This window comes from Homarus americanus, unplaced genomic scaffold (genome assembly GCF_018991925.1).
Source record: "Homarus americanus isolate GMGI-L3 unplaced genomic scaffold, GMGI_Hamer_2.0 scaffold28051, whole genome shotgun sequence".
NCBI classification, from domain to species: Eukaryota; Metazoa; Arthropoda; class Malacostraca; order Decapoda; family Nephropidae; genus Homarus; species Homarus americanus.
In genome coordinates, this window is record NW_024720144.1 from 195,951 (window position 1) to 208,870 (window position 12,920).

At 37.0% G+C, this 12,920-nt stretch overlaps 1 protein-coding gene across 3 annotated transcripts in view; it reads right to left on the reverse strand.

Annotated features, from left to right (window-relative positions):
- The window catches only part of LOC121860400 (transcription initiation factor TFIID subunit 3-like), a 32,419-nt gene extending 20,262 nt beyond the window's left edge, over nt 1-12,157 (reverse strand). For 2 of the 3 annotated variants that reach the window (XM_042357518.1, XM_042357517.1), the window contains exons 1-5: nt 11,818-12,157; nt 10,186-10,428; nt 8,115-8,247; nt 5,712-7,566; nt 4,652-4,932 (exon numbers count right to left, since the gene is read on the reverse strand). In XM_042357518.1, coding sequence (XP_042213452.1) covers nt 4,652-4,932; nt 5,712-7,566; nt 8,115-8,247; nt 10,186-10,428; nt 11,818-11,983 — 2,678 coding nt within the window. In that variant the 5' untranslated portion in view covers nt 11,984-12,157. The remainder of the gene's footprint in view (nt 1-4,651; nt 4,933-5,711; nt 7,567-8,114; nt 8,248-10,185; nt 10,429-11,817) is intronic. The other variant, XM_042357521.1, reaches the window with a different exon arrangement.
- Nucleotides 12,158-12,920: the final 763 nt, after the last annotated feature.

The following is a 12,920-nucleotide window of genomic DNA, read 5'->3' on the forward strand; positions in this document are numbered from 1 at the left end:
GAATAGAGGGACTTAAATGAGGTAGGTTAGGGAAAGGTACTTTGAAAATGTATGTTTTTTTTCTATAGACTTTATGTACTATTAACCGACTTATTGGATTATCCGTCGGCCCCTTCCCCCCATATGTGGTCGGTTAATTGAGATTTCACTGTATATATATATATATATATATATATATATATATATATATATATATATATATATATATATATATATATATATATATATATGTATATATATATATGTATATGTATATATATATATATATATATATATATATATATATATATATATATATATATATATATATATATATATATATATATATATATATATATATATATATATATATATATATACACTTTTTTTTTTTTTTTAAAGAACCACACAGGGAATTTGGGAATTTATTTTTGGGGGCTCCAGCAGCAAAGGGGTTAACGAGAAACGTTTATGACAACTACAATACAATACAGTACTGTAACACTTCTGGGTGAAGTTTAAATAAAAAATAAGCCTGTACAACTTCAGTACATTAAAGAAGAGTAAGAATAAAGAAAGAACTAGGATAAGAATAAATATAAAAATTAAACTGTACAGTACAGTTCTATCAAAAGACAGTATTACACATAAATGAGATGAATGTGTCTTGGAGGGAGGAGGAAACCAGTGTGTCTGCAGACTTGCCTTTGCCAAGTCCAACTGGAGATTGGACACAATTGGCCTTTGCCTTCCCAATTTCAGTACTGTACATAATTTCCTTATAATTTATTATTCTTTACTAAAAATTCAATAAAATGATCTACAGACATTATATACATTGAATTATCACAGAGAATTAAGATAAACTACAGGAAAGTGTCATTATTCACTCACAAGTGACACAAGTCTAAATATAACAACCTGGGTTGGCTGCACAGGTATAAGTGAAGTGAGAGGTACTGTACTGGTTACTCCCACAGGTGATCCAATGGTCAACCCCCCACCCATGACAAATCATCTGCACCACCTACCACCTGAACCACCCATCATTTGCACCATCAGTCATCAGCACCACCGAACATTTGCACTATCAACTACCAACACCACTAATACTCTCCTGTACTACCTCCTGTATCAGACCACCTCTACACACCTCATCTAATGTCTTAAGTGTCCAACCCAAAGGCAACATTACCTGACTGTATGTCCCCTCACACCTCTTCACCCTACTGCCACGAAGTACAATTGGGGAAAACTATTCTGCCCCACATTGCTGTGACCAATGGAGACATCTGGGAACTCTCTCATAGTAATACACAGAGCATGAAGCAAACCTTTATGAATGAACCAGCTCTAAACCATTTGAGCAACTGTTTTCATCCAAACACTGCCCTCACTATGATTCAAAGCTGGTTCATTCATAAAGGTTTGCTTTATGCTGTTTACTTCTGCGAGAGAACTGCTGGTTGTCTCCATTGGCCACAACAATGTGAGGCATAATATTTTTTTTTCTCAACCGTTTTCTTCAAAATAATCTGGTCTCATCCACATTAAACACCTGCTGGGGAAGGTAACCTCCCTCAATGTTGATGTTCGTACCTCTGAGAGTTTGTAAGTCGAATGTTCTTAAGTAGAGGAGCACCTGTACATTCCTTCACCAATCAGCAACAAGAGTGCCTCCCAACCCAATCATCTTAACACATTTCTTAATCAATTACTCGGGCTTCAACTGGCCATGGACCCACTACTGGTTTGAATTGACAAAAATTCATAATCCACTCCCCTATTTTACAGGGGTTTGCCATATAACCCTTTCTAATATGTAGGAATATTGTCAATACCTTGTGTGATCTGTTGTGTGTGAAATATTTCAAGGCAAATTTCTGCAAGGAACAGGAATTGCAATTCTGTATGTATTTGCCAGTACCCATCAAAAGGTGACCTGTGGTGAAATGGATGGCATGCCCACCCTGCAAGAGAGTGGTCCTGGGTTTGATCCCAGGGCAGGCTGAAACTAGGGGTAAGTTACTTTTCATCATTTGCCTCTGTCTATCCAGTAGTAATTGGAAATCTGGACAGTAATAAATTTATGGACTGTTTTGGGATAGTAGTTAGTCAGTACAGTTGGCGAGTGGTTTGGTCTGCTTGGATTATTCCTTGACACTGGGTCTTACAAAGCATTTACCCAGGGAGCAGTTGTTCTGTTGGTAACAGCTTCTACACATTAAACAATTTCATGATAAGCAAGAGGTCACACAGAAATAAATCCTGTGTCAACCTAACTGTAAACAACTTAAAACATATCTAAATACTGTATATTCTTAATTCTTATACCAAGAGAATTCCATAAAAGTGTACATCAACTACGATAAAATAACGTAACATCATGGCTGAAAAAGAATAATAACAATAAAAGTTATTTTTATTAAATATAAATAAGAGGTAAGGTTGCTCATCTTTTAAAACCTACAACAGGCAAACACACATTTATGCAGATTCCTCTAAATTGCCAACTCTTTTTCACACACACACACACACATGTACACACACTTCTTTCTTTGTGTATGCATTCATACTCCCATAAATAATCATAACTAAGAAAACAAGACACTGAAAATAGAACTTTCTCCAATTACCAACAAAAGCTTTACTGTAACTCCAAAGCAACAAGGAGTTGCAAAATGTATAACAAGCCAGAGTAAGACCCTGCCATATTATACCAAGGTGATTAAACAGTTATAAACTACATTTAAAAACATCTAAGCTTATTTCTCATTGTTGCTGAACCACTTCAGTTCCCATCTTAGGGTTTGGTTATCTTATGAGAAATTATTAATATTTTTGTTAATGAATTGTTTCTCATTCTTCCCATTTTCTTGAAGTCTACATCCATTACAAAAATAAATATCCTACTATGTACAACAAGACCCACTTATACACAGCATGTAACAGTGTCAGTTACACAACTCCTTTGAACAGTGTCAATGATAGTAATATAAACTAGATTGCATTATTTTTAAGGAATGAGTGGTCTGTTCACTGTGACTAGCCAGCAGGAGCTGGAAATTATTTGTAGACATTAAAGACATATTGAATTTATCAAATGGACATTATGTAATTGAGACATCCTGCTCTCACACTGTGAGACGGACAACAAACACCACTCAATTTATAATGTTACCATTAGTTGGCAATGTGATTTGTTGACAAGCCTCTTACCTTTTGGATCACTAAAGAATCATCTGAACAACTATTGGGTCATTTGGGTCACTACAGGATATTCTGAATACCCTAGAAAAATTTAAACCACTATGGTATAGGGCCATTTAAATCACTAAAGGATCATCTGGGCCTCATTGGGGTCACTTGGATCACTTACTCGACAATAGGTTCACTTGTATCAATACATGCTCATTTGGATTACTGTAGGATCAAATGAATCACTAAAGTGTCACATGGATGAACACTGGTTCCTTTGGATCACTGAATCCTCTGGATTATCAAGGGATCACTATAGAACATTTTAATCATTCTAGGGTCATGTAGATTGCTGTAAGGACATTCTGATTATTGCAGAGTAATTTGGATAACTACAGAATCATTTAGATTATTACAAGATCATATTAGCCAATGGATGGTTTTCTGGATCACAATAAGGTCACTTCAATTGCTATTGGTTCATTCTGATCATTGAAGGATCTGTTTCATCACTATGGGTCATCTGGATCACAACATATTTGTCTGAAACACTACTGGAACAGTAGAAAAATTTGGATTGTGATAAAAATCATTTGAAACACCTGATGTGCCGGGAGGGTTGGTATGCATATTCCACTATCCCCCGTCCGTGGTGTCATATTGTTTCGCACATAATCTGTGAGGTACTTTTTTTTACTGTGTGTACAGTAGTTAAAACAACTATCTGTGCAGATGGGGGTCGATATGCTTCAAAATTTTAAGTGTGACTAGTGACAGCTCTCATACACCAAAATTCATCGTCCATGGTCTCATATTGTTTCCCACAAAGTATGCACAGATAGTTGTTTTAGCTACTGTACATGGCAAATTAGTTGTTATCATATTTTGCTAATATGCATCTCATTTTGTATATGAATTTGACCTTTAGCAAATGTCACCCCAAAATGCAATCAAGTTTTAAATTGGTACAGCATCAGTGCATCTACAAATCAAATTCAGTTTGGATGTACAGGTAATCATTACTCGGTAGTTGTTAATATATTTTGCTGACAATTCTCCCACCATATGTAATGAGACCCAAACCCAGTACGACCTTCAAAATGATGTCAAGGTCACCAGATATTCCTGCTGCCAAATATGTGATGGTAGATGGGCAGACAACAACAAGAAAGTGTTTCCCCTCAAGAGAGAAGACACGATGACAAAGATTATAAATGACCGTAACGATAATACAATAATAATGATAATCATAATAATATAAAAATACTGTATATCAAATTACAACTACAGTAACAGCATAATGAGAAAAATAACACAAACTTAATGTTTTAATGATAAAAATTCTGATAATATAAAAACTAAACATCATCATTTGTCAATGACTCAATTTGATAAAAGAGAGAGAAATAATTATCATTTCACATATACAACTAAGGTTAATACATCACAACAACAAGGGTGGCACATCACTCACAGTTTGGGCGTGGGAGTGGTGTCCACCGGCCGAGGAGCAGACGGACGCGGGGGTGAACTGCTTGAAGTTGACGACAATTTCATCGTGATTCGTGGCACATTGGCACCATCATCCTTCTCCTTCTTTACCTTCTTCTCTTTCTTCTCCAGCTTTGTCTTCTCCTTCTCCTTCTTTTTATCTGATTTGTCTTTTTCCTTTTCCTTGTCTTTTTTATCTTTCTTTTTCTTAATTTTATCTTTTTCTTTTTCCTTTTCCTTCTTTTCTTTTTTATGCTCTTTTTTCTGGAAATAGAGGTAAATATGGAAACATGACATAGGATTGTAGTCTTCAAACCAACGTTACTGTACCTGCTTAATGAAAGACAGAAAGTATTTTAAATAAACCCCATACTGCTGCATGTTATTCTGGATTCTGGGTTGCATACCACAGCTTCAGGATAAACCCACAAATTAGATGGCATTAACTACAGTAGTAGGTTTATCTTAACACTGCATGGGAAACTAACACACAGTTCATATTTACTACCATAACCCCTGAATCAAAGGGCTTGCTTGTCTAAGGATTTTAAATTCCCTGGACTTGCCTCTCAAATCATCTCCTAGCTGAGAGTCTGTAAGTGTAAGGCTTTACTAAACTTAAATTTTAAAAACACAATGTCGTACAATGTTAAGAGTGGCCAGCCATTTACATAGTTTGTACTCATTTGATACCAAATTTGACAGAATACTCCTGGATATTAATGATTTTACACAACTTAACATTATTTTGCACAGTGTAAGGGCAGAGAAAGACAGGAGAACAACACGCTAAATCTCTTGCAAGAGAACACTACTGTGGGAAAAGCTAAAGTTAAATATACCTGTGAAGATAATACAGTAATTGGTTAGAAGATGCTTATGTCATATTTGTGTTCCAAGAATCTTAATATATTAATAAAAGCATTAAAATGGGAAGATGTACTTCAAGTAACAGGAACTATACGTTGTAAGTGTAGTAATGATTGTGTTAGATATATACTAAATACCTGTAAATACAAAGAATATAATACTGTACTGCTTACCTTTTCTTTGTCAGTCTTATCCACCTTCTCTACTTTAATTCTCGGCATTGGTGGGGGAGAGTGATGAGCAGGTGTACGAGGCCGAGGAGGAGTTGCTGACATCTGATTTGGAGATGGTGACCGTAAAGGAGATGGATGACTGGTTACAGGCAAGGGGCTGGAGTCACGAGCATGTCTCGGAGTTAATGGCCGTTCAAGATTTTCAGGATCATCTAAAGGTGACAGATGGTCATCCTCCAGTGGACGCTTCGAGGGGGGTCTTGGTAGAAAAGTGTGAGGTGGTAAACGAAGGTCTGGTATGGGAGGATGGGGTAAACCTAGACGAGGTGGGGGCCCACTAAATGGAGGAATGAAGGGAAACCTTGAAAATGGAGGAATGAATCCTGGGGCAGTGGAAAATGGTGGAATGGAGAATGGAGCAGTGGAAGGTCCCCCCAGGTCCTCTGGGGGTAATCCAACTTCCGGAGTTTTGGGACGCTCTGGAGTTTCAAAGTCACAAGGTTCTCGATGACCTGGACTGAATCCACACTTGGGTGACTTGGAACGATCCTTTCTTGGTCGCTTTTCCTTTGTTTTTTCCTTCCCTTTGCGTTTTTCTGAAGGTTTACGGATGGGAATATATGGTATTTCTGGAGTTCTGGGAGTTGAGGGAGTACCAGGGGGAGACATGTCATCTTGGTATACAGAAAAGTCACCTGGTGATCTCACCATGTCATCCATAGAGGTATCAAACCTACGACTTGGATTCTCTATAACTGTCAATTCCTCTGGCAGACGACGCTGTCCTAATCTAGCAGGATTCTCGTCAATCATTAGATCAGGAGAGCTATCTCGGGACTGCTGGGCATCACGTTCCCCTGGACGATCCTGTTCTTTATTATCTTTAGTACCTTTGTTGATTCTCTTGAATATACTTAATTTTGACTTGCCTTCAGCTTTATCTTGTACTGATACCTCTTGTGTTTTGCTAGGAGCTGGTATAGAGGTCACAGTTACAGCCGATGATGATGCCAAAGCCATGATTAATGCTTGCTCACGTTCCTTCTCTTTCTTGTTTTCCTTTTCCTTTTTTATTTCTTTTTCTTTCTTACTCTCTTTCTCTTTCTTGCCATCTTTATCCTTTTTGTTTTCTTTGGTCTTCTTTGTTGGATCTTTTTCCTTTTTACTCTCTTTGGTTTTCTTCCCTGGTTCCTTCTCTTTCTTTACCTTCTTTGGCTCACCTTCCTTCCCTGGGTCTTTGGACTTAGGGGTGGAGGGTTTCTTAGTTTCTGACTTGGGTGTTTTAGGAGGTTTGGGGACTTTTATCTTGGGAGTTGAAGTCTTGGGATTTGGGTTTTTAGGAGTGGACACCTTAGGAGGAGTTGATTTGGGAGTTGATGCTTTAGATGTGGGAATCTTGGGAAAGGGAGGCTTGGGGTTGGGAGTCTTAGGCATAGAAACCTTGGGTGTAGGCATCTTCAGCTTAGGTGGGATAGGTGAAGCTCCAGGAGTATTGGCATTCCCTGTCTGAGAATGTAAAGGTGGTCTAGGCAGTGGCACCTTTGGGATCTTAAGACCTTTACTACCAGATTTGTCTTTGACCTTGACCTTGAGTGGCCGAGGAGGTTTGTTAGGCATTGATCGGCCAGATCCTCCTTGATTATTTTTTTGTCTGATCAATTTTTCGACCGTTAATTTCTTCTTGCCAGCTGCACCGGATGCTGAAGGAGATGAGCTGCGAGGAGTGGCCATTGGGATGTTGGGGCATCGTGCCTCGGGTAACTTTCCTTCCCGTGCAGAGGAGATGAAACCAGAGGTTGTCATCATCACACTTACAATCTCCCGCACTGGCTGGCCCTCATCATCAAGGGAGTACCTGAAGAAAAGTTAGTGTAAATTATGTTGATGGTAATTAATAATATAAAGTCCTTGAGAATCCAAAATGTAAGAAGAATGGAGTTTGAAATTCAGGAAAAATTTTAACAAATTGTAGTGCTTTCTTTAAACAACAATGTAAAAGCAATTATCATATTATTGTATGTCAAACAGCAAAAGATATGTTGTCAGTTATGAACAGAAAGTACTGTATGTCTTTATTTGGTCCTTTATAACACATTTCTCTACTACACTAACATGCATTGTGTCAGTATCCCTTTTAATCTGTTCACAAACAAAATAGAATTAGTCTATAAATATCAAAACCTCAACCCACCTTGACATTAAAAAGAAAACATGAATATTCAGAACATAGTGTAAACTAAGAATCACAGCTGCAAACATATTTATGATTAACTGCTATTGCTAAGGAACTGTTGTACCTAGTAATAATAAAAAGTACCATTAATAATAATACAGTAATAATTATAATACCACAGTAATAATAATAATAAAAAGATGGCAGTGTTGTATGGGGAGTTTCCTTACTTTGACTTCTTTGCTGGTGATGTGTCACTGTCAGAAGACCTTTTGACAGCTGGCTGAGGGGAAAGTGTAGGAGAGGAGCCCTCACCCATTGCTTCATCAAGAGTGGAATTCACCTTCACATCCAGCTCCTCCTCTGCACACACAGAAATAGCTGTATTATTATTTTCTGGTAGAGGGAAAGGAAAGGGAAGGATATGGCAGAGGAAGGTACTAGAAGACAGTTGTAGGGTATACTTATGGGTGTGTGATTTATATTTTTATACTGTATATATAAACATCTAAGTGACTAAGTGAAAAAAATTTTCTGGTGTCTAACAATATAACGCCCAGCATACTAAGTGACTTTGGTGATTAAAGAAGTTATACAGTACATTACAGTACAGAGTATTTTAGGTGTTCATTATATGTTTTGGTGGTGGAGTGGTGCTCCTCTCAGAAGTTTGAGGATCTGAGGGAACCAGGTGTGTGGTAGTACTGCCCAGTTCTTGCATATGTCACACTTCCTGGTATACTGTACTATATTAGTGACCCCGAGTTGAACAGGTCCCTTATGTGCTGTGATGTCTATCTCATTAGTTTCCAGCCAATTGTTAACTGTAACATATTGCTTACCTTTATTTAAGGGCTAGAGATACTTGAGAGAGAACAGAATAATCTTCAGATTATTTACCCATTCAGCACAGGGTAGGGTTTCCCTGACTTCCTAACCCCAAACCCTTCAGTGAGCATAAAGGGGACGGCACACTGTACACCTTCCTCCAAACACGGTCAGGCCACCAAAACAAAGAGATGTTTTGCATTACACTGGGATGTTTTGTTGGCGTGTCTGCCCAACACAACGAAAACAACAAAAAAGCGTGTAGACGAGGTTGAGGCCTTGAAGGACTGTGCTATAGTTCTTTAATTGCTGAAACAAGTGAGGCGTCTGCAGAAGCTAAAGAAAAGAAATTGGGTGTGTCGTGAAGTGTCTTTAAAAGAGGCGGCGGCTGGCTGGTCAAAGAAGGCGCTGAATAATGATTTAATAATACAATAAACGTTTTAAAGTGAAGAATAAATAGAAATACGTCACCGTTTATGTGTTATATTTTAAATTATTATTGTTTCATGATTAATTTCAATTTTTATTTGAAATTATATGAAGCTCATTTGTGCACTAATCAGGCCAACAAAGACCCCCGCCAAACCATTGTCCATTTCTCCTGCAGCTTGCTGGGCCGTCAGGCCAACGGCCAGCTAAACGGGCAATATGTGTGGAGGAAAGTGTCCAGTGTGCCGCCACCTTAAGTCATTCTAGACAGACTTTGGTTAAACAGTATATACGGTACGGTATAGTATACAGTACAGTACAGTATATACATTAAACTAAAGTGTCCCTCATCCATCCATCTCCTTCCTGTCCTCCCTCTCTTCATCTTACCGTCTAACTCTGAATTATACACAATTTTCATTTCCCATTCTTTCAATACAGTATGTTCATACCACCTTCTCAAGGGCAGATCTGGGGGGTCCGGACCCCCCTTTCATCAGAAAATTCCAATACTTTTTCTTTAATGCAGTATTGTACTTAGGCGTTTTTGCAAAGTAAAAAGTAATTACTATTGACCTCAGAATATATCCTAATATCAAGTGCACATGACTTCAAAATGGCCTCAAAATGCCCATGATATTGGTCAGATATAAAAAAAAAATTCTGGGAGGGGGGCTTACAGTGCCTCCCCAAAACCCCCCAGCTGGGTGGGTTCACTTTGCTCACCATGTTCCCTCACCCACAACTTCCCCCCCCCCCTTTTGAAAATCCTGGATCTATCCCTGCTTCTTACACTTCCAAATTTCCTTATTTCTGCGGTTCTTATTCATGCCTTCTATTCATCCCACATACTGCTATCATGCATATCATTTCTGTAAGTTCTCATCTACTTCTTGCTTATACTATACCAAACCTCTTAAAAAATGTGAATTGCTTTTTTAAAACATTTTAGAATGATCAATATTACAGTATTTACAGTAGTATATTATAAAGTAACATTTAATACTGTGAACCTTGTATAATATGTAAATGAATATTACTTACCCTCTTTCTCTGGATACATGGGTGGCAAGTGCTCGTGGATGTGAATTGGCCGTGATAAAATTTCCCTTGAACCAGGCTTGAGGAAATTGAGGTTGGATGTCCGTGGCACAGGGAGAGCTGACAGTAAATTGGGGAATGGCGGACAATCTACGTTGTTTATGTATTCTTCCAATTCAGACACAGATATACCCATGTCGAGGAATGCCAAACCAAGGTCGTCAAGATTGGGCTCTGTGCGACCAACTGCAAATTACATACAGTACATTACAATAATGTCCACAGTATTAATGCATTAAATAAAGCAGCTGAAAAATGAAGAAGCTTATTTCACCTGAAGAGTAACCACCTTAATGATAATGTTAACCTGGCCCTCCAATAGTAACATTAGGGTAGTTAATCTTTTGGGGAAATAAGCTGGGGTGTGTTGTAGGGTGACTATCTTCAAGGGAAATAAACTGGGTTGTCTAATACTAATGTTATCCTAGTATCAAGGAAAAAGCAATTCATATTTCAGTGTACGTAATTTGTGTCCTTGTTATTGTTCACGTCCCTCATATCTTTTAATATTAGGTGTTTCTATTATCCCTATTTAATATACTACACAAAATACATTTAACAAACAGGCCTTAAAATAGATTAGGAACTTTTAAAGAGTGATAACCAAGCCATTTTATTACTCTACAGTATTTAAAATATTACCATCACACATAAGACAACAGGAAATACAACCATATTCAATTGAACTTATATTTAATTTTTTTTATTAATTTACATATTTCTATCATGTGATTGGCAACTTGGCAAGCAGTACTTTATGGATGACAGGGCAGATTCTATTCCATATCTTTAACCTCCTGCTAATAGCCAAAAACATACAGTCCCTAACCTGATTCTACGACTGGATTTATATTCATTAAACTAAATTGAATCTTTATGTGAAAATTCTTAGGAATATATGTCATTATGGTAAAGAGTCAATCGTGTACATGGATGGAAACTACTAACTAATATAGAGGGAAATAGTGGGGTAAAAACTCACAAGAAAATAGTCAAATTTTAGTGCAGGTCATCCTTGTCTTTACAAAAAACCTAACCTAACCAACCTAACCTAATGTAACCTAGCTTGTCCTCACTAACTAAAATTACTACCAAATTTTAACTCATGAAATAACCTAAACTTTTTCAATATCGAAAGGAAGGTTAAGTTAGTTTTTAAGTCAAATGTTAAATGTCACTTGTAAATACCTCAGCAATGACCATAGAAATAAGGGTAGGAAAATTTTTTACATAGGATTGGTTTGCTTACTAACTACCCAGGTGGTATGGGGGTAATTGGGCAAAAGTTATTAATAAAAAAAAGAGTTACAATTTTGGCTAGGTTAGATTTGGTTAGGTTTAGGTTAGGTTAGGTTAGGTTAGGTTAGGTTAGGTTAGTTTGTATATCTAAATACAGGAATGACCGAAACTATAATTTTACCGGTTTAATTAGGTTAGTGTTAAGTGTGGTTGGGTTAGGCTTGATTAGGTTAGCTTTTGGTTGAGTTACTTCATCATGAGACAGCAGCAATGGGCACGAGACATACTACAGCTTTACATTAAGAGTATTATGAGTTAAACACTGCCCAAACTTACAATGTTCGGTGTAGCGGTGGGTGAGGCGACACACCTCTGTCATATACCGGTGCAGTAAGTCACACAATACGTCTAGCGGCGTAGAATAAATCCCATGAAAACCTATCGCCTGACATATCTGCCCGACTGATGTTTTGAGTATTTCATTTCTAAATTGACTCGCCATTTTTGGCCTTCTGGTGTATTGGCATCACTCGAATTGTACTAGTATCTCTTCGGCAGTAATACAGTAGGTTGTAGATGTCTTTCACTTCTGGGACGCCCCAGTGGCTTGACCATCTGCCATTTTGCATTGATCCTCACTGATGGTAAATAAACATCCCTTTACTATTTATCAAACTATGCGATTTAAATTTACCAACTAAACTAACTACTTATCAGGGAGTTATATTTGTAATTATCTATGTTATAAAAATATTTCTGGTAAAAATAAAACTATTTTCAAGAAGTTTGTAATGAAAATGTATGAATTTTATAATTTAAAGGAACAGTGAAAATCTGCTTAACATCCCAACTTGAAATTAACTTAATCCCTAACCTGGGAAAAACTAACTATTTCCATATATTATTTCATAAAATATAATTGTATTTTCCTTATTCATATTATGCAGTTCATTTTTATTTTAAATAATATTTATGACGATAGTCACACGATATTTTAGAGGAAATTATATTATGAGAACCAGATTTTTAATAAAAATATTAACTGAATTGAATGAGTCAGCTAAGGTTTTGCTTGAATTTCTCGGTTATATTTAAAATAAATAGTTATTAAAGCTCAATACTGCGTCTATCTTAAGGTCGGTGTTGTCTCAAGTTAGGAAGCGAAACTTGCCAATGAATTTGCTAGGAAATAGTCACGTGACCCTGCTTGTTGCCTGAGCATTTAGAATTAAGAAATAGTGGAAGAACTATATATAAATTTCCACTTTAAAGATTTATTGATACATTATTTTTATATTTCTACCTTAATATATTACTGAAATACCTAGGGTTAGAGAAATTGAACAAATACATTTATATTTCAATGAAGACGCTCGCAAATGTTTCTTTCCATTATTAGTTCTCGATGGGAGGGAGGTAGTGGAGGTGATCAGCCATCA